The 22,038-nt window shown below is 39.0% G+C and overlaps 2 protein-coding genes across 2 annotated transcripts; both read right to left on the bottom strand.

Moving 5' to 3' along the window:
* Positions 1 to 189: 189 nt before the first annotated feature.
* Positions 190 to 10,312, bottom strand: LOC117566011 (monocarboxylate transporter 7). Its single transcript, XM_034245432.2, has 10 exons — positions 9,529 to 10,312; positions 9,293 to 9,435; positions 8,842 to 8,983; positions 7,831 to 8,004; positions 7,431 to 7,732; positions 7,178 to 7,333; positions 6,929 to 7,090; positions 6,662 to 6,833; positions 5,189 to 5,915; positions 190 to 3,702 (listed from the first exon to the last, which is right to left on the bottom strand). Exons 1-10 carry the CDS (start codon positions 10,004 to 10,006, stop codon positions 3,282 to 3,284), a joined length of 2,877 nt encoding a protein of 958 aa, XP_034101323.1. The 5' UTR covers positions 10,007 to 10,312; the 3' UTR covers positions 190 to 3,281.
* Positions 10,312 to 11,150, bottom strand: LOC127565173 (myb-like protein AA). The gene has a single exon (XM_052002511.1). The coding sequence runs from the start codon at positions 10,778 to 10,780 to the stop codon at positions 10,313 to 10,315; it is 468 nt and encodes a 155-aa protein (XP_051858471.1). The 5' UTR covers positions 10,781 to 11,150; the 3' UTR covers position 10,312.
* Between the last annotated feature and the right edge of the window lie 10,888 nt (positions 11,151 to 22,038).

Below are 22,038 nucleotides of genomic sequence, written 5' to 3'. Positions count from 1 at the left end.
TGCGAGGACTCGCGATGGCTTAACTTTCTAACACAATATATACACAACAATCGTAGTTATTGTTGGATCTGTTTGTTCAGTTGCCGCATACATACAAACAGCACTCACACACACACACATCTATATATGTATATATATAGTAGTTGCACATACATATAAATTGGGTATATAAATAGTCGTTGGCTGTGTTTAGTACGGTCGTAAGACATTTATATAGACTTTGGCAGGCAGCACAAATTGTCTTATGCATTTTAGGCTGGCTTTAGGGCTTCCCGCTTCTCGCTGTGTCTGTGCTTGTGTTAGTGTGCGTGTCTGTCTGGGTGTGTGTGTGTGTGTTTGCTGCTTACATGGCAAATATTCGAAGCTTAACTGTGCTTTGTGCTCGAGTCAATATCAGGCAAATATTAAGCATACGCACAGTAGTGCGCCAGCATAATGCATGAAAAATTGAGCATGTCATTGACGCCGTTCTGTTGTTGTTGTTGCTTCTTCCATCCCAGCAGACTGCTGCTCCAGTTGTTATCGTTGTTGTCGTAGTTTGTTGCTTGCTGCTCTTTGTTCAACTGTTTGCAGTCTAGGCACGTCTCATAATGGCGCCTCGGGTGCTATGTACTCTGGTACATATTATAAAACGTGGCTTCATTCTGACATCGCATCAGAAGCTCAGCAAAGTTTTTAATTCGCACCGGTATTAGAAGGGGCTTCTGTGCGAGCGTGTGTGTGTGTGTGTGAGTTTTGGTGACACAAATTGACGCTTTATGTTAATGCCATTAATTAATAAATGAAATATGACATCGTTGGTCTCAAATGTTGAACTTTTCGGCCAAGAGTTTATTAATTTTTAGCACGTAATAAATGAAAGTTTATTGCGGTCCATTGAAATCCCGCCCCACCATCATCCAAATCCTTTCATCCATGCTGTGGTTAATGCTGTGGTTAACCCTAAGTCTATTTCTGTCCATGCGTGCGTGGGTAGGAAAAGGTTTTCAATTACAATTTGCATTGTCGTTTATTTGCATGTTGCGTTTTATTAACATTTATCACTAAACTACTAATGATAAGGAGTTACAAAGTTCATATTAAAGTATTTTCGAATTTATGAGTTACAAATTTTGTATTTTGTATTTTGCTTTTACTACTCTTCAATTTTCCATATCTAATAGATGTTCATCTCATTGCAAAATTCATTTAGCTACAATTGTATCTTAAGTTAAATAGTTTGCGACAAATTGAAATAGTATTTTTCGTAATTAAACATTTTTTTTTGTTTTGTTTAGATTAGGGCATTTAGATATGCATGATTTGTGGTTGTGTTTGAGTGAGAAGAGTGTGAGTGTGTGTGTGTGTTCATGTGTGTAAGCTTAGCACAATTTATGCCTAATTTATGCAAAACTTTTCAGCGAACACGCCACACAGTGAAAATAGTTGCAGTTATTGAAATTGTTTACAGATTTTGTTAGACAGTTTTGTACGTGTTTGTTTCTCAAACGCAGAAAGAATTTATGGCTAATTAGATTTTATGAGCCGAACTGAACGCAACGCAACGCAACTGAGCTGAGCTGAGCTGAGTTTGCTTTCGAGTGTCGAGTTTATTTTATGTTTATGATTTTGATGATGTTCATGTTTATGAGCTTCACATAGTTAATTTTGCATTTTTATTGCAGATTATGGCAGTTAGTTGCTCAAGGCAATCTTATTCCTTATCTCGTTATTTCTTATGCCTCCCCCCAGATAACTGAATCCTTGCAGAGAGTTTGTGATCGATAAATAAATAATGTGTTTTGAATAATTTCATTGTGTTTCTAGCACCTCGACAATGCCAAATAATTGACCACATACGAACATACATTATCGAATGAAATAAATAGTTATTAAATTGCAATTTATGAGAAAATTTGCCTGATAATTGAATCTCTGCTCTGCTCTGCAAGGATAATTGCGCATCGACCTTGCCGATCCTAAGTCTAGAATTTTATAAAATGGCTTAATTTTCGTTTTATTGAGTTATAATTATTCATTAATTTAATGAATTTATTACTTAATAATTTATTTAAATATAATTGAAATTTATGCTTTATTGATTTTCGGTTGAATTTGCAATTCAACAAGTTTTTTTTTTAATTTCATTTTTGCACATATGTCCCACGTAATTATTATTTTTGAGTTTTCCAACCAATTTATTATTATTAATATTACTTATTTATGCACATTGTGCAATTGCGGTTGATTCATTGTTTTATGGCCAAATGGTTTGTAAATACGATTCAGAAAATTGTTGTGTTGTTTTTTTTATTGTTATTTTGCTATTGCTGCCAAATGTAGTTTAAAATACGCATTCAATATATTCGATTATAATTACTGAAGTGTTTTTTGTATTTTGTTTTTCTCTTTGTGTTTGTATTAAAATAAGGCTCAATCCCACAACGAATGGTATATTGGCAGAAAGTGTTGTTCCTATTACATCGAATTCGCTTGTGTATAAGTAATACGCATATTTTTCATTTAAAAATAAAGTATACGCACACAGTGCAAAACTGTGCCGACGGCCTCGATCTGAGTGCAAGTCGAATCAAATCGAGTCGAATCGAGTCGAGTATATATCGTATTGGTATCGGTGGATAAATTGTTTGTGTACGTTGTTAAAATGGACCATTTAATATATGTATGTGTGTATGTTTTCCCCTCCCCTTCGGGCTTTCATTCTTTGCTATAGTACATAAAGTATACGACGTGTATGTTGCCCGATTCTTTGATTCTTTGTTTTTGTTTACTCATACGCATAATATTTGCGTTTTATTGTTGCGCTTTTGCCTTTTGGGTAATATGAAAATGTTGCCAAGTTAATTGCAATACATTTTTGTGGGTGTGTTTGTGTCGAGACAATGATAAAGCTTTTCGTTTGCCCTTCGCCAACTGTTTTGTGTATGCATGTGTGTGTGTGATTTACGGTTTAAGTTTTTGGTTATTTATGTGTAGAAATTGTTAAAAGGTTTTATAGTTAAAAATTCATCGAGTTGCGTTTTTGTGTGTGTTTTTTTTTTTGTGGGTTTTTCAGTTACAAGTTTCGCCATTCCACTTTCATTCTTCGAACTTCGGACTTCGGACTATGCGTGCTACTAACTACGACAAAAGACTAGAAAAGATGTGTGTTCGTTTTTTTTTTCTCATTTTTTTCTTTGTGACAATTTGAATTCGATTCACGTAACTTTGCACGACGACGACGACGACTACTACAAAATATGCTACTCTACCAAGGGTTTGGCTAACCCTCGCTCTTTACTCTACACGGAGGTGGTGATTTGCTCGACAAAGTGAACGGGTCGGCACAGCGATTGCGAGCGTTTTAGTCGGCACTGTGGATTGCGACTCGTTGCCGAACAACCGCTGTTAGTTGCTCCCGTTGCTCCTGCTCCTGCTCCTGTGCCAGCTGCTGCTGCTCCTCCTGTTTGACGACTCTGTCGATGTGGCGTGCGCTGCAATGATGCGTAGGCGTGTGGCACGTAGATAAACTCGCGCGAGGGCGCTGCGGTTGGCACGCCTGCCCCATGACGGCAGTTACACTGCTGCGACATGGTCGACAAACCCTCCGGCACACTCCGACTACGCGCTGAACTTCCAGCTCCAACTCCAACTCCGACTCCTCCATAGGTGGTGGATGGGGGACTGCTGCAAGTACAGATGAGTTGCTGCCTGTCCTGAGATCTGCAAATAAACACGTGCAACACGGAGAGTGAAGTGAGGTGAATGCTCGTAAATAGCGTGTGTAAAGTGCAAGTGCAAGTGCAGCGATTGTTATTGACGTTGACAGGAAGCCGAACAACTCTCAATTGGATTTGTAGGGCTTCACATTTCGATAATTGTACGTCATGTTTCGAGAGCAATCATCTCATCATCTGATGTGAAAACTTAATCATACCAGAAGACATCAACATCGTTGAGTTCAAGCAATGTCGACAACAACCTTTATTGAACGATATAAGCAATCCAATTGCTGGCTTTTTGTTTTCCTAAAATATATTTCGCTGCACTAGTTGAACAACGAACAATAGTCGATAATTTGTCGAGGGGGAAATTAACAATTAAATATTCTACACGAATGCGATTTATTGTTATTCGCAACCGCAATGGGAGCCGCTGTCGCTTAGAGTTCTAAACGAATTTTTAGAATACAATATGCGAGGGAAATATATATTTGAAAAGTATTTGCATTCAGTTTGCCAACCCGCTGTGTGAATAAGCAATGCATAGAGAAAAAACCAAAACTACAATAAATGCTTGATACGGGCTGTGAACTTATTGCCAAAAAATTCCACAAAAGTTATTAAATGAAAAATTTTGCTCAGTCTTTAATTAATTGCCAATAAATAAAAAAATATTCTATATCATAAAATCACACTGGACGAAAAATTGATTGAAATTTAATTGTCTACCATTTTAGTATGAAAAAGTTTGAAAGTTTAAAGTGAAGTTTAAAGCGGAAAGAAAAAATCTTGGCTTTCAATAATATTACTTCAAGTTACCAGAAAATATACAGAAAATATAAAAAGCTGTGATTAAATGGAAATTCTGATAAAACATTAGAAAATACAAATTATAAATAATAAAGATATAAATTTAAGTAATTCCTCAAATCAAAAGGTTTCAAAGTTTGAAACCAAAATGCTACACCAAAAAATGTAAATTATGAATTAATAATTACACAAAATGTTTTATGTATATTAATTTCGAAAAATGTTAGTATGGAACTTGTGGTTAGTATGTATATAAAACAGATATTTTTCTTTCTAAATTCACAAAAAAAAAAACAATTAAATTTTAAATGAAATGCTGCAAGCAATTTTTGCACTTGATTCTAAAATATGTGCTTAAATTAATGTCAATATTTATGAAATCAGCAGCAACGTTAGTTTTAATTAGCATCTGCCTAAAATACAAAAACTAACACGACTAAATCACGAAAATATAAATATGGGAATTGACAATGTGCAGAACGAAAACAAAGCAAATGTTGCAGGTATTTTGCATGTGCAACAATGTGTGCAGCACTCTGCTTTTGCAAACTTGAATTCCCTATGGGAAATGTGGCAAGTTGAAGCAAGGAAATAGTTTTTAAAGAGGAAGTTGAAGTTCCCCTAGACAATTCACAGTGCTTCTCTTAGTTCTGCAAAAGGGAGCTAGCATAACTTACTTGGGCGACTTGCGGCATCCGAGCTCATAGGTGCTGTGCCAACTGCAGTACATCTGGCCATCGCAGCAGTTGTGCTGCTGGATGAACGAGAGACTCCGCTGCAGTCGTTTGCCCATCTTGGCCCCAATGCTGCCCTGACCCAGTTGGTAGGGGGAGCGTGTCTGTTGCATGTCCAGATTGTGGCAGGTGAGCTGCTGTGGATGATGTTGCGGCGTCATATGATGATGTTGTTGCTGCTGCTGCAGATGTTGATGCAGCCCCTGATGACCATGCGATTGCTGTGGCGGTGGCGGCGGTGGCAACTGTTGCTGCTGATGGTGCATATGACGTTGGCAATAGTTGGAACTGCTGCTGTTGTTGGCCTGCAGATAGGGCTCCATTTGATTGAGACTCATGCAGCTGCGACTGAGCAGATCGGGTGCCGGATACTCGCCATAGCCACCATAGTCCATCGCCAGCTGTGGACGATGATGTCGCGCCGATGAGTGACGCATCAACATGGGCGTGGGCAGATGTCCATTGAGATGACCGCGTTGCTGCTGCTGCTGTTGCTGCTGCTGTTGCTCCTGTGGCTCGGTAATGAAGAAGATAATGATGCCGGAGATAGCAGCGGCAGCTGAGCAAATATAGTAGCCAGCACGTCCGTATTTGAGGGAATAATCGTTGAGGAACGAGGTGAGCGGCACGCTAATTAATACGGGCACCGATTTCACGCCACGTATAAAGCCTGTGAAGAGAGTAGGAAAGTTGTGTGTGATGGTTAAATTATTAACATAAAAGACATTAAAAGAGTAAATAAAGTAAGCGACTAAGTAAAAAGAGACAATTCATTTTGTGTGGTCGAAAAAAACCGAATCAAAGTAAACGACGGAAATCTTTGTAAATCAGTTTTCATTTGTTAAGTTCCAAACAAATTTATTTAGCAGTTATATAATATATTTTTTGAAGTTGTCTATATAAGTTCAGTAAGTATTCAGCAGAGTTTTTTTCATAAAGTCCTGAACAAAAAACATCTAGTATCTAATAAGAAACTCATGTTTAGCCAAAAGTTTAATTAAAGGGATTTAAAATAAAATAGGAAAATAGGAATTGTTACCCCTTGATTAACATTGAAGCTTAAATCTCATATTATTTATAAAACAAGTAAGAAAGCTACTTTTGAGTGTGCTCCACTGTGAGTTACCCGCAGCGAGGTATTATTTTAAAAAAATATTAATGTAATATAATATTAGTATTGTACTGCATTCAAAATATTTCATAGAGTCTGTTACATACATTTCCTGCAGCCAAAAATTATAACACCCTTCTACCTTATGGGTAACGGATATAAAAAGGAATCAGTTTCTTCATAAATAAATTGACTCATAATTACTAAATGGTTAAATAAATTGCCTCATAATAACTAAATATGTAGTTAAAAAATTACAAAAGACTTTAAAAGTGTTTCCAATTAGCTGTATGGTCAAAACTTACCCCAAGCCTTTGAAAAGTGCTTAAGTTTGATGCGCTCCAGTGCCAGAATTTTAAGTGAGTATTGAAAGCCGCCCAAGCCGATGCCATAAAGCCAACTGAGTATGCAGAGACCCTTGTAGCCCATGACAAAGGAGAGAAAGAGTATGGCCAGTGCAACAATGGCAATAAAGAACTGCAACAAAATGGAAAGCAATGAATGAATGGTTATAAAACCATTGGTGTGAGGCATGAGTTGTTCGAGTTTGTTAAGTGTAAAATCGTGCTCACCTGAGTAACGATTTTGGTATTGATCACAAAGTGTTTGATGACAAAACAGCGACGCAGCAAAGCGCCTGCAAGCACAACGCCTAGAGCCATGGAGATGCCGAGAAAGGTTTGCAGCAGCACAAGCTCCTGCACATCGGAACCCTCCTTGGCGGCATTGAGAGCCTGGGTTAGAGAGAGAAAGAGAGAGAAAGAGAAGCAATAATATTTAATCGTTTTAACTATTGCCATAAATCGTCGTGTTTGGCTTACCATGAGGAACATGGGCGTATAGATGCCGAATGCAGCGACACTGGAGGTCATTAGAAGGATTTTAACTGTTACCGATTTGAGGGATGATATGTCCAAAAATAAATATCGACTAGGCGACTCGACCTCATGGGTCAGTTTTGGTTTCTTTTCCCTCAGCTACAGCGATAAAGAGTGAGAGAGAGAGAGAGAGTTTTGCCATTAGTTAGAGTTTTGGGGATTTTCTCTGTGTGTGTGTTCGACGATTGTGATTCACCTTTTTGCGTTGATTTTTCAAGTGCTGAATGGCCCGTCGCTGCGGATGGTAGAGGGATGCGGGTCGATACATGAGACCCATGAAAAAGCTGAGCGCCGTTAGAGCGGCCACAATTTGAAGACCTAGGCGCCAGCCAGCCTTGCCAACGCCCTCCTTTAGGATGACGGAGAACAATGCGATGCCGACTCCCTCGCCGGACATGGCCACCATTTCGACGAATTGCCGCCGACGCTTAAAGTAATTGCCCAGCATCACTGTGGAGGCTTCTCGCACCATAGAAACGCCAATGCCAAACACGATGCCTGCCCAAAGCGAAAGCAACGCAAGAGGAAAATGTTAAGCAACTTCCGCTACGCTATATATATTGTTGTATATACATACAGATATTAAGTATACGTACCATAACTGAAAACAACCTGACCGAATTCCGTGGCAAATGATGTAAACAGAATGCCCAGCGGCATCACGAGACCACCGACAATGGATAGCAAGCGTATGGATCGCTTGCGACACAGCGACACCACAAACGGAATGGCGAGCATTGAAATTGACCAACTCAAAGCGCCCAGCAGCTCTGCAAAAGAGGAAATGAGACAAAATTGAATAACTTAAAACATAACTTTGTTGCAAATATTATTTCAAGCACATGCAAAAAAACATTATGCTGCAAATAAAGTTGGCATATGTTATGTGTAAAAATAAACTGCTTAAAATTGAAGCAGACTTTCAAGAGCTAAACATTCTCGGCATGCCGCGGAGTCTCAAACAGTTTATTAAGTCGACGAGAAATAAAGTACAAATAAACAAAAGCAGCAGAAGCAACATGGCAACATGTTCTCTGTGGTTGTGATACTCCTCGAGTTTGCCCACTAAGCTCTGTCCTGCGAAATCAGCGGAATACTATATTGAGCATCTAAGCTGCTTAATATTTATCTTCTATTTTTTAGCTCTCATTTTTTGTATTTGAATTCTATTTATGGAATTATGTATTATTAGCTCAATGCTTATTTTGCTTTTAGCCGAGCACAACACTTGGCAACACTGATGAGGAATATTTAACCGCATATGAATTTAATTCCTTTTTGAAATCATTTATTTTTAATACCACTCTCATTCGTGTTCATATTATTTTAATGTCGGCCACTTTACTGTTTATTTTACTCTGAATAAATGTAATCACTCTGTCAGACAACTAGTTAGCTGCCACTTCAGACTTCCACACTTAGCAGCGTCAAAACATTTCCTCCATTTAGTCACTCCAAAACTGTGCTTGTTATTAAATGAACTTCGCATTTTGATGTGCTTTAATTTGCTTTCTGGCCACGCATTGCATATGCTGATAAGGATTAAGGCCACAAGCTCTTTGCTAAGCACGCAGCATGCAGCTGCCAAAACAGTGAAACTCACTTACCGATGCCACTTGTATTATGCAAATGCTGCACCGCATAGAATAGCAGCAGACCATAGCTCAGTTGCAGACCCGTGGTCAGAATGTGAACCAGAAAGGACACGCCGCATATGATCCAGCCCCAGCCGCCGTCCGGGTAAAAATACTACAACAAGAAATGCATATAAATATATTAGACTTGTTGAAGCATTACAGTTGGAAAATCACTACAGTTAGAGGAGAAGTGCAGTTGGTTAAATTAATGAAGGTTTGACTGCATCATTTGCTTTTTAGTAGTATCATTGCAGTTTGAGAAGCATTGCAGTTGTAGAAGCACTACAGTTAGAGAAGAGTGTCAGTTGGTTAAATTAATAATTAAGGTTTGACTGCTTCATTCGCTTTGTAGTAGAAGCATTGCAGTTTGCGAAGCACTACAGTTGTATAAGCACTACAGTTTGCAAGTCGCTGCACTCACCTGTCGTATACGCGTTGTGTCGACTCCTGTGCGCCTCAAGGCGGGAATATTGCGATGCAACAAATGAAATTCTCGATCAGCAAGCGCTGGAAACGCCGAATCCTCCTCATCCGTAATATGACTGGGATGATGGCCTTCAAAGCCTGCGGCAGTGGAAACAATTGAATGTTGATTAAATGGAAAATCGACGGAAAATGGCAATGAGAGAGTTCACTCGGAGTTGGCTCATTACTCACCCAAGTAGCAGCCGCCATTGGGCATAAATGGCTTTGGCCCTGCTGGAAAGCCACGCTGATGATGGAGATGATGTTGCTGCTGTTGATGCTGTTGCTGCTGCTGTTGCTGGTGATACCAATTATCGCAGAGGCAGAGCGGAGGGGCATAGTGTGGCGTGGGATTGTACATGTAACAGCAAGGATTGGGATTGACAGTGCTGGCCGCATACCAGCGAGCAGCTGGCTCAGGATGTGGTGGCAATGTTGCTGCTGCAGCTGCTGTGCAATGGCGACTGCAGGGTGCATGATGCATCTGTTGCTGCTGCTGCGGCTGCTGCTGATGTTCGATGCTGGGCAAAGTGGCATAGCTACCAAAATTGTCACAATGCCGCTGCTTGGCTGTCGCTTGAAGTGGAAAACGCGTAGCCGAATTCAGATTTGTGCCATGGCAGTGACGAGCTGGCTGTTGCTGCTGTTGTGACTGTTGTTGTTGCTGCATTGCTGTTGCTGTTGCTGCTGTCGACTCTTGCTGCTGTTGCTTCTGCTGCTCAGTTGGCAGATAGGAGAGACGTGGACATGAGACCCACCAGGCCAACGGTTGATTGTTAAAGCGACACTCGGGGCACAAATAACGTGGCGTGTTATGCGCCCCGTCTGCTCCCTGTGGCTGTCCTTGCTCCTCTTCCTGCTGTTGCTTTCGCTTTAAGCTGTCTGTTGTAGGTGCTGCTGCTGTTTTGTTGTGGCCTTGTTGCGGATGTGGTTGTGAATGTGACTCGGGATGCTCACAGCTTAGGTTGTATCTTCGTCACAGCGCACATTTGTTGCACAGCACGCTGCCTCTGTGTTTCGCTGGCCGCACCAGACTCGAGTATTGCCGCTGCAGCTGCTCCTCGTCGTTGTTGTTGTTGTTGTTGTTGTGCTGTTGATGATGCCTTAAACCAAGACTAAGACCGTGACTGTGGCAGGTCTGAGGCAGCGGCTGCTGTTGTTGTTTTTGCTGCTGCTGCTGCTGATGTTGTTGATGTTGCTGTTGCTGATGGTGTGGCAATTGCAGTTGGGGACAGCTGCCGTAGAGCGCTGATGAGGTATTTGAGAGGCGACGATAGTATGGAAACCGATTCTCCATATCATTGCCACCATTTAGGGGCGTTGTGGGCGTCGGCGTTAACGACGACGTGGGCGTGGCACGTTGCTGCTGCAAGCGTGGCAAACAGGAGCTACGGGCTGTGTCTCTATCACTGCAGTTGCAATCGCATGTACACTGGATGACCATTGTTCAGTTCACACTCTCTCTCTCGCTTTTAGTCTGTCTGTGTTTGTTTGCTAGTGTCGGTATCGGTGTTGTTGTGTTTTGTGTTTAGTGTAGTGTTGTGTAATGCTTTTTGCAGCGCAGTATCGTGCTGTGGTGTGTTGTGCTGTGCTGTGTCCACTTCAATGCATGCGGCACATGTTATATATCGAGGTTTAGGTTGAGGTTGCGCTTTCTAGGCCAGCGTCAACCAACTGAAACCCGTTGAGGCCATCTCGGCCATTTTGGTCCACATCTGCTGCTGCTGCTGGTGCTGCTACAATTTTCCGATTTTCGATGTTGTCGTTGCTCTTTTCAATCCATTCCTCTATCCCACTAGCTTTTTATTTCTTTTTTTTTTTGGCACTGCAAAAATTGGGAACATGCACACATTGCACCAATAAATAAATAAATCAAAATCAATTTGTTTGCTTCACGCACACAAACACTCTTACATATAAACGCACACACACACACACGCATACTCGGATAGCATATGAAATGCATAATTTAATTTGCTGTTCAATTGCGTGTATTTCAATTTGCCTGCGAGTCATGCGGAACTTTTAAACTACACAGGACAACAACAGAAGCTGACGCTGTAGCAAGCAAGGAAAAAAATAAAATAAATAAATTTAGTTTGCGGTTACAGTTGCAAAGCCATTGGATTAGATTACTTAAATGGTCGACTGCGAATTGAATTGAAAACCTCCAACAACTTTATGTTTGAAGAGATTTGTGCATTTCATGTGCGGCGCTGGCAAGTGGCATTAGAGTTTATGCTGATAGCTTCTAACTTCGCACTCTTGATAACGCTTTTTTGCTTTTGACATACATACATATGAAGTGTTAGCTAGCAACTTCATATAGAAAGAATTCACACAAGTGAATTTAAAGAAATTATATATATTTTTGAATTAATAATTTAAATAAATATTCATGAAGTAAATATTCATGAAGAAAATTTGTTTTGGCGCCGAGCAGAAACTTTTAATTGCAAATCTCAACTCAAACAATTTATAAATTGTCGTTAGAGAATGTACTCTTCTAACACACGCTAAACGATAAGCAATTACCGAAGTGCTTTCATTCACACAAAAGCACAGCGGGGTTGCCCAATTGATCCCACATGCATTCATATACGTATACGTGTATAAAATAATAACTGTTAGCACTGCAGCCCTCTCACTCTATCCTCTTCAGTCTGATCTTGGCTTATTTGTATGAGCTTTCTACTGCACTTGTCTCTGTTTTAAAGCTCTCACAGAAAACTTTTAACATGTGTTCAACAGAGCGCGCACCAGTATGCCGGCGTCGCCTCTTCAAGCCGCGTTTCTGGTTGCAAATGTGTGTTTTTATTGTTTTTCTTTGTAATTAAAATTGCGAAAAAATTGCAATGCAAATAAAACCAACACTACAATTGAGAAATCAGTGTGAGTGCAAGCATACAAAAACAAACAACTATGAAAAGATGAATAAGCACATATACATACATATTATGTATTGCGAGTATGTATGTATGTGTGTATATATTAAACGGCAGTGCCTTTGCCAAGAGGAGCATACCATGTGGGTAAGTGCTACATATAAATAGTTATTATTGTAAAGTTGCTATTAAACTATTAATTTAATGCACATATGCAAGCGCATTAATGATTAATGAACATTTTTATTAAAATTTGTCGAAATATAAAATAAAGCTTGTTCATGAAAACATTTTTTAATTAGTAACACACGGTTGCAATACATCAAGTGTTAACTCGATCGGCTGCATAGGTGGCGCTATCGTTGTAATGGCGCCAAAAACATGTCGACTTGTGTTTGTTTAATAGTAAACAACACAAATTGGAAAAGAAAACATGGCAGAAAAATCTGGAATCCCAACATCGAATTACGCGTGTATAATAAATGAGCATTCACTTTGTCTAGACTCCAGGACCTCAAACCAAAGTTGACCAATTTCTCATTATTATTCCAAAAATTAAATGCACGTGTTAAATGAAGCAAATAATACGTCGCTCATTTTACCTGGTGAAAAGATACTCATTCATTTGTATTGAACGTGTGCCGACAAATCAATCATCAATTCATCACTTATCCGTAATCAGTGGCCCTCACACACACACATGAAATATGTCGAAGAGAAAACTTTATCCTTGGCGTAACCACTGCGGCTCAGTTGGCTGCTTCTTCATCTTTTCAGCTTTGGCTAAAAATATAACTGTCAAATGAAGCACATCATTCAATTTTCGCCATAAACGTTTGGGAATTACAACTTCGAAATTGATTAGATCAGGCGATTTCCTTGCTAAGCCAAAAGCTTATGTGTGAGAGTAAGAAAGAAGGCTATAAAGCTTTCGATAGCCATTATCCGAGACAAGACTGAGAATTACCTTATTGTCGACCGAGTAAGTTCAATTTACTATTTGCGTAAGAATTTAAATTGCTTAAACTCACATAATTAAAACAATATGCAATTATTATCAGCATGTGTACATTCGCATAACGGATGTCTATTATCAACATCAACAAACTTTGAACTATAAAATTTGTTTATTGGCATAGGCCCCAAATTTTAATCTCATTTTATTTTAAAAAGTTATAATATACTCGAAGCACTCAACTTCTAAGTGAAATACTCAAATTTATAATATTTTTTTTTTTTAACTAAGGTGATTCAGCAAAGAATAAAAGTTGCTATTGCAATTGCTACCAAACAAATATTGAATTCTATCTAACTCTTTATCAGTTTGACCAGCCTCCCAATACAAATAGACATATATTTTAATAAGCTCTACCTTGAAAAGTAATAAGCTGCGCTGCTTCAAATCCAACTAAGTTAACTCACTTGCGTAGATGATGAAAATAAATATACATATGTTGGAATGCAAAATTAACATTTATTTTATTCGGTCTTCATTTCCTAAGTATTGATGAAATTGTATTTGAATATTTATAAATTTAAGTCGTTTTGGCGAACGGTATAGATTTCAGAATTAATCTTAAAAACGACTTAACTTTTACGACTGTATGACGACAACTCGTATGTGCGACTTTACTTTAACAACTGTGGTAAGCAGAATAATGCAGAAATGGGTCAGCTAAAGCAATAATTAATGGTTAGTAATAATGTTATACTTTATATATCTCAATAATTCAGCTAATTTGCGTTTTAAAGATGTTTCAGATATATTATTCAATAAATCGAAATCTTTATCAGTATACCCAGCTTCCCTAGATGCATGAATAATTTGCTCGACTTTAGTTCTTAATTCAGCATTCATTTGTCCTTCAAATTCCAAATATTTAGACAGGATAGCAATGAATGTGCCATTTGTATAATAGTATATTTCTCCAGGAGTCTCCAGCTTTGGCTCAATTTCGTCTGGGAGGTTTTCTCTGCAGTCAACGGTTTGGCCATTTTTAGCCCAAGTTTCAATACAAAAAGCCAACTTATCATGAAATGCTTGCCACTTTGCAACATCCTTTTGCTGTATACGCTGACTGTCAATAACTTTTTGTGTAACTTCCATCAATCCTCGTAATCTTTCACGTTTGAGAAGTAACTTGGTCTCTTCAGCAGCCTTTCCCAAATCATCTATGAGATTATTTTTTATTGGAGTAGTACTTGCTACACCCTGTAATCATTTTAAGTTAAATAAACACCTTGTGACTGTGGATTTCCTTTTTTAATACGAACCAAGAACGCGAGAACAAAAAAGTGTACGCAGTGCATCTTTTAAAAACGTGTAGTGAATATTTGAATAGAATTTGCTCAATTTATATACGATTTGCTCAGTTGAGGGAAACAAATATGAGACTTTAATCAGTAAATGTTCATTCGCATAACGGATGTTTATTATCAACATCAAGAAACGTTGAACTAAAAAATTTATTTATTTGCGCTAAATTCAAAACTAATTTTGAAACAATATGCGACTATCATCCGCACGTGTACATTCCCATAACGGACGTCAAGGTCAACTATAATATTTGGGTAATTCTCAGACGGATTGCGCGTGCAAGCATCTTTCAAGTGAAAAAAAACATGAACTAAAACAATATTAAAAATAAGTGAAGGTTATTCTTAAAGCTTTGGATTAGCACTATTTTTAGAGCGAAAAAAATTCCAAAACCATTCTGAGCTCTAATTAAAGTACTAGTCTAGAGCTATAAAAATAGCATTTTCTTATTTCTAAAATTGTTTCAGGTTAAGTTTTTTTTGTTCACTATAAAGATGGTTACACGCGACATCCGTCAGAGAATTAGCCATATGTTTATTTACATAGGTCGCAAATTCAAATTTCATATTATTTTAAGAAGTAAAAGAGATATAAAGCAATCGAAGCAATCAATTTCTAAGTGAAATACTCAAATCTATTATATATTTTTATAACTAAGGTAATCCAGCATAGAATAAAAGTTGCTATTGCAATTGCTACCAAACAAATTGTGAATTTAGTATTTAATAAATACTATTTATTTGATTTAGTGAAATATCAAAGATAAAATTTGAATCTGAAAATAATACCCTGTACAACAGTTTTCAAATCTTGTTTACCTTGTTTTTCATATTTTATTTCTACACTCTCAATCTCAGTATTTGCTCAACTCAATTAATTCATTCTTAACCCATTTTACGTGCTCTGGAGAAGATGCCAGTAATGGCTTCAATTAAAATATTTATTAAATTTCAACTGCGCCGCAAACAAACCAGCAAAACAACTTCACAAGTCTGGGATGAAAATGGGAATTTAATCATTATTCGACCGAGTTCTGACTTTGAGAAATTGACCAAGCGATTGCTGTCGACAGTTTGGCACTTTTGTTAGTCAACTTTTTGTGGCAATTTGAATGTATTCCAAAATTACAAATTAAAGTGAGTGAAATTCCAATTGAATTTGTGCACAGAAATTCGGGTCACAAAGTTAGAAATAGTACTAGTCAATGCCCTGGACAATTTACTGGGGATGGCCATAAAAAAGGAATTGCTTATCATGACAATTTGAGAAAAACTCACCTCCTCCTTGCCCCACCCCATGAAAAAGTATCTTTATTTTGGGTCATTGATGTTCGATGTGGAATGTGGATGTGTTGTTGTCTCGAAACATGATTGATTTGTGCTCTTATTTATGGCTACCCAATGTTGGTGTGATGGAATCGAAGTCAGAATCGAAGTCGATGTTCGGAGTCAGAGGCAGAGAGTCCTCTCAGTTTGTAGTATGGTATTTTTATCGTTTCGATTAGCTCAGTGTCCTTGGAACAGGCCATAAAGATGATAAATGATTTGGTTGTGTTTGACTATAAAAAACTTGCATCCTCGTGCATCGCAATGCGAGGGAAAGTGCAACAACGCCTCCTTGTAAGAGAAACGACAATGCCAACAACAGTGAGAGAATGAATACTATATGTATACATAGCGATGCTTTATCCTGTGGCCCACTATTCCACTTTTATGGTTTCACATAACGATTTAGCCGACAACAGCAAAAGGAACTTTTTACAATGCACAACGGCGCATTTAAATTGATTGTAAGCACGAGCAGAAAGACGAAGCAGTGGCAACAGAGTGTGGAACTGGCAGCACAACAGGAAGCATCCAAGGAACTGGCAACATCAATCAAAACGCATTGTGCCGAAGCGCCAGAGTTAAGGATACTGCGGGGAGTACACCACAACACATGGCAGAGAGTCGAAGCACGAAGATCCCAGCTTAAAATGGAGGCAACTCACTATGGCGAATTGTCCGCAGCAGCTCCTCTACCTGTGGAAGCATTAAATTTAAGAACCAACGAAGGCACATTGGGAAGAAGCACCTAGAACCAATACATAAAGACATCCTCTTCTAGCCGAAACACTTCCTTTGCCAGCCAAGTAAGTGCCTGAGTGTGTGTGTGTGTTTTGGTAATATGTGTGTTTGTGCACATGAGCGTGAGCATATTGCCTACACATGACGATGAAATACCCGATTCACTTCATAAACATACTACTGCTAGAGATGTGCACGTGAGCCAGGAAGGAACAAAAGCTGCAATAAATAACAGTTTACAGCTAAAGGTTATCCTCTTGAATGAAGAAATACTGTGGGTCTTAAGGGACGCATTTATGGCGGAAAACTATTTTAGATGGAAGAAAAGCATGAATATAAAATGCACTTACGACTCGCAGCCATAAATCACATAAGTTGTTCAGCAATAGAGCAGTTAATAGAGCAAATATCAGGCATTTAGTGGCGAGAACTTGTGTCGTGCTTCCATTAGCATCACAAAGAAATTCTCTATAAAGTAAAGGCTACAAATATTGTATCTTTCTTTCTATCTTCTGCCCCTACGGATATGCACAAAGTAAGCCGAAAATATGCTAACCTATCTTGTACCCTGTAAGCAAACAATGGGGTTGGGGTGTCCGTAAATATTTTCCGAATAAATTTTTTGTTTCTTTTCTTATTTTTATGTAATTTTTTTCGGCTTTTTATTTTATTTCTTGTTTGCCAGTCGACTGTAAAAATGTTCACAGCTCGAGGTTGCCTTGGGCTTCCTTTGGCTGCTGCTACCGCTGCCTTGGCCTGTTTGCCAGGCTTCTTTGCTAGCTGACTTGCTTGATGCTGTTACTGTCCGCAGGCGAAGCTTAATGTCAGCCGAACATTTCAATAATAATATCCTAGATACTCGTACTCGTACGACGTGCTCTTGTGGGCCATGCCATATTTTGGCTTTCATTTCAGGTCAGGGGGCTTTATGTCCTTTTAAAATGTTATATTAAAATGTAAGCGTTGTGCAAATTCAAATAACTCAGAACGCAGCGTTGATCAGAGCATCTGAAAAGACCGTCCGCCCACTCAAAACCAAGTCAGGGGTTGACTTAACTGGTCATTGACTTTACCAACTTTATGATGCACTAAAATTAAATATACAACGTGTCATATAAATATCGTGCATCGTGTCTGTGCATGTGTATATACTCTCATATTCAACACACACACATACACACACACTCACAAAAAAAGGACAACTTTTATTTGCCACACTCAGCAAAAGGCAGAGGCAGGCTTACGCAGGAGCAGCAGAGCAGAGTACTGGACCTTTTGCGGTAGTCCAGCTAGCAACAGGAGCTGGACATGGCCAATCCCTTTGGCTTGTGCTGCTGATTAAACATATTGCCTCAACCAAAAAAAAAAAAAAAAAGTGAGAAAAACAAAACACACTCCACAAACTTTAAGCCACTAAATTTAATTCACACCGAGAAGTTGGCTCAGTTGTTTTTTCGAGATGCTTTTCGAGCTTGTTTTTTCGTTTTGATGTCCTTTTTTTCTCCTATTTTTTGGCTGTGCTTCGGGTGAATTGTCGCCCCTGTTGCCAGCTTCCGGGTGGGTAGATAATGGATATCATGTTGCCGCTGGGTTTACATTTTAGTTTTACACTTGGCGTTGTAATAAACACACGACAATACCACCGAACTCTACGAGCTTGCTGGCGCTGCGAAAAACCCTTCCAAGAAAATAGCATAAAACGTCTGCTGCGGACGTTGTTCCCACAAACGATTCCACACCAAATTCGTCTAGTTCAAAGCGAGGACAAGAGTTAAGCTTATGAAAACATCAAGTGACCCAACTCTGATCCCCTTAAGCAACTTAGCTGTTTAACCCAAATTACTGCAAGTTGTTTCCTAATTTGGGTTGGATTTTGTTGAAAAAAAGATTCGCCTTTAATCTTGAAGAAAGAGCAACTTTTTTTTTAAATAGCTTAATTTAATTTCACACATTGAGGACTTTTTCAACTTTGTGCGAAAGCGTTGGCTGGAACATTAAGTTACTTCTTCGGCATGTTGACTTTTTTATTTCGCTGTCTGCTGAAAGGGTACAAGCTCTGATATGCATGTGTTTGTATATGTGTGTCTGTGTGTGTATGTTAAATTTTTCTGCCTTCCCTGAGGGAAAAATATTTCCAAGAGAAACTGGCAGCAGAACATATTAATACTTTTTCATTTACATTTGGGAGAGGTTGGAAAACTTGAGAACGATTCGAGGATTTACTGAAAACTTTGCAAGTTGACCAAAAAAAAAAAAAAGAATAATAATAAAATAAAATCCAAAAAAATTTCGAAGAGATGAAGAAGCAGCTGAAGAAAACGAGGAGAAGAAATGTTTGCCTTTTGTCCCCGAAGTTTTCGCATATTTTATCTGCAGCGCTCTGACTTAACTGCGACTAATGGATTTATGTTTCACCAATTTACAAATGGAGATCTACACAGACTTAAAATGTGTTTCTAATAAGCCCCTCTCGTTCTTTCGCTCTCAGCAGGCTCAAATTCAAGTCCTCGAATAATCAAATTAAATCCCGAGGTTATTCGCTTAAATGCCTCCCCCCAAAGTATGCAACATTATTTGGTGTAACAATTTGAAGATTGCTTCGCAAAACCTTTGCATTCTTTATACATTTCACTCTTGCTTTTAAATTTATTTATTATATTTCTGTTGGCTCTTGGCTCTTGGCTTATCGGCCGACCGAAGTGCCATTAACCTTACTCAAAAATCCTATCAGAAGCGTAATTAGGTTGCCTGCTGAGCGGGCAACGAACCGAGCAGCCATCGAACCAACCAGGCAGCAACCAGCAGGCGTCAGGCAGTCATCCTTAATATTAATATTATTATAAATAAATTTAAAACGCAAACTTGCTTAGACCTCAAATTTTCAGCAAGCACATACCGAAATCTTTAAACGCACTGCTAACAAATTGTTGGTGGCTGCGGTGCAGGGGCGATGTCAGGTGGTGCGGTGCTGCGATGGTGCGGTGGTGTGGCTGTTTTGTGGCAGGCGTGAACCGCATCATAAAGCGTAAGCTAAGCCCTTCTTGCTTGAAAAATGACACTTCCGCAAAAAAGGCGATGAACGGAAGCCCAACGCAACCAGCAAAGGAAGGGCCTAAAACAACGAAAATTACAAGGAACAAAGACTGCAGATTATAGCCGCAGGGCAAATACTCTAGCGGAAATTGCTACTATACAAGTTGCAAATAGAGAATGCAAATACTCTTCTGATAAAATGCGCCGAATTCTTATCTCACACTGGAGATATTTTGTACGGTTTTAAAGGCAAGCTACCAATCCATTTCAATAAGCGGTGTATCAAAATCTGATGTATCAATGTTTATTTCTTAGGAATAAAATATATAATTCACGCTAAATTTGTTTGAAATCTAGTTAAAATATCAAGTCAAATAAAGCAAATAAAATGTAAAAATTTACTTGAAATTATTTCAAAATTCTAACTAAAGCCTTCTCTCACGATAGAACAATAATTTGTTACATGCATGTTTTATAAGTCAGATAATCCCCCGACCTTCTAAGTAAAAGCCTTTTTTTTATTGGCATTTCTCAATTGCCTCACATATATATTTTGTTCCATATCCCTTAGTAAAATGTTAATTCTTTTGGCAAGTGTATAACAAGCTAAACAACTGGACGCAACTAAATTGGGCATGGGTTTGGTTTTTGGGCTTGGGCTTGGGATTGGGTTTGAGTTAGAGCTTTTGGGTTAGAATTTGATTTCCTGACTGGCTGCCTTTGCTGCTTTGCTGCCTTTCTTGTTTACTGACTGTTTTTGTTGCCTGCTACTTTCCACTTGCCACTTTACCGCTGGTCGATTGCCGTTGGCTGCTGGTTGGCTGCTTTATCAACATCGAGGAAGGCAGCTCTGGAAATCGACACAAGCCATTTTATTATTGGCTTGTGCTTCCCCCAAAAATGACTAAGGTAGCAACAGAAGTTGATTCCCAACTTCCTCCTCGCCCCATTGTCCTGGTTGCCTATTACTCGCTCCCCGGCGGCATCGTCTTATGCTCTTTTGTTTTGGGTTGACTCAGTGAATCGAATTAGCATGCAAAATCTTTTGTTTGACTAACAATGTGTCAAAGTGTGTGACGAGAGCGCGTTAGTCTTTGTCAAGCTTCGAGCTTCACTCCCAGCAAGCTTCAAACAGCATCCCCCGCACCCGCACCTGACTGACAGCCTCTCTGGAGCCTTGAGGCCATTAGGCTGATAGAGTCACAGAATCTGCATCAGCTTTAGCTCCTTCTCATCGTCATCGTCTGTCCCCAAAGGCAAATGGCACAGCTCTGGCTGAGTAACTTGTCTGATGACACTGCTGGTCATCTGAATGGAAACCGCAACTGAGTTATTGTTATGGCCAATTAAAGACGTCTAATTAGCCATAAACCTGTAACAGTTAAACTAATTCACTTAATGGTCCGGGTTACCCACAAAAGCCATTCAGAATAACGAATGTTTTTCGGTCCTCTTCGGAGGTGGGAAGTCAAAAGGGTTCGAATTAAAGCGTTATCAGTTTATAAATTTAAGCAAGTTCGCACTGATGTGATACAATCGTATATCAATATTTGTCTTTATATTTATAAGTCATATTTCTTTTTTCGATGGCATTAATTTATTGTTATCGAATCATTAAGACATATTTTAAAAGCATCACGCATAGTTAATCTCAATCCGTAAACTAAATGCGTCCTTTCTGTATCTCATGAATTACAAATGGCGAAATGGGAGCAAAATTGTGTTTGGGCCATGATTAATGTACCAGCCATATATCAATGGTAGCATCTCTTATAGGGGTTCATTTTTCAAAAACACAAAAACAAAAAAAAAATGTATTAGGAATTTCATTAAAGCCGCATTAAATTGCAAATGTGTTTCATTCCCCCTTCACTCTGTGCATTTCAGCTAATTATTTATTCCTGCGGTCAGTTTTGTATTTGCCAACTCTATTGAATTGGGTCGCACTGTAGGGGCTTTTGAACGGAGAAGGGAGAGATAGAGGGGTTAACGAGGGGGTTGCTGGGAATGTTGTCCATCTTAGGATATTGTTTGTCATCTATTCTAACCAAACTGAAGCTGCTTAATTAATGTTAGTTTACTTTGATGATGTTGCTGCTGTCGTCGTCGTTGTTTTGTTGTCCTCGATGTCTCGTTGTGGCTCCTCTACATTGTGTTGACCTTTTAGCAAATGCAACTTGAACCACTGTGTGTGAGCAGAGTGGGCAACGGCAATGGGCAGAGGAAGTGGTAGTGGGGAAGCTAGCGAATAAGTAGTCCAACAGCTTGTGCTAAATTAGCAAATGACATAGTCAACATGGCCAACATAGCGGCATGCCCCATGCCACATACCGCATGCCAGCAAGGCCTGCTAACCCACAAAAGAACGTGCAATGCCGACACCATTTACTCGCCTCGCCTC

This window comes from Drosophila albomicans, chromosome 2L (genome assembly GCF_009650485.2).
Source record: "Drosophila albomicans strain 15112-1751.03 chromosome 2L, ASM965048v2, whole genome shotgun sequence".
Classification (NCBI taxonomy): Eukaryota; Metazoa; Arthropoda; class Insecta; order Diptera; family Drosophilidae; genus Drosophila; species Drosophila albomicans.
The sequence above is the reverse complement of the archived record's forward strand: the minus strand, read 5'-3'. Positions and strand labels throughout refer to the sequence as shown.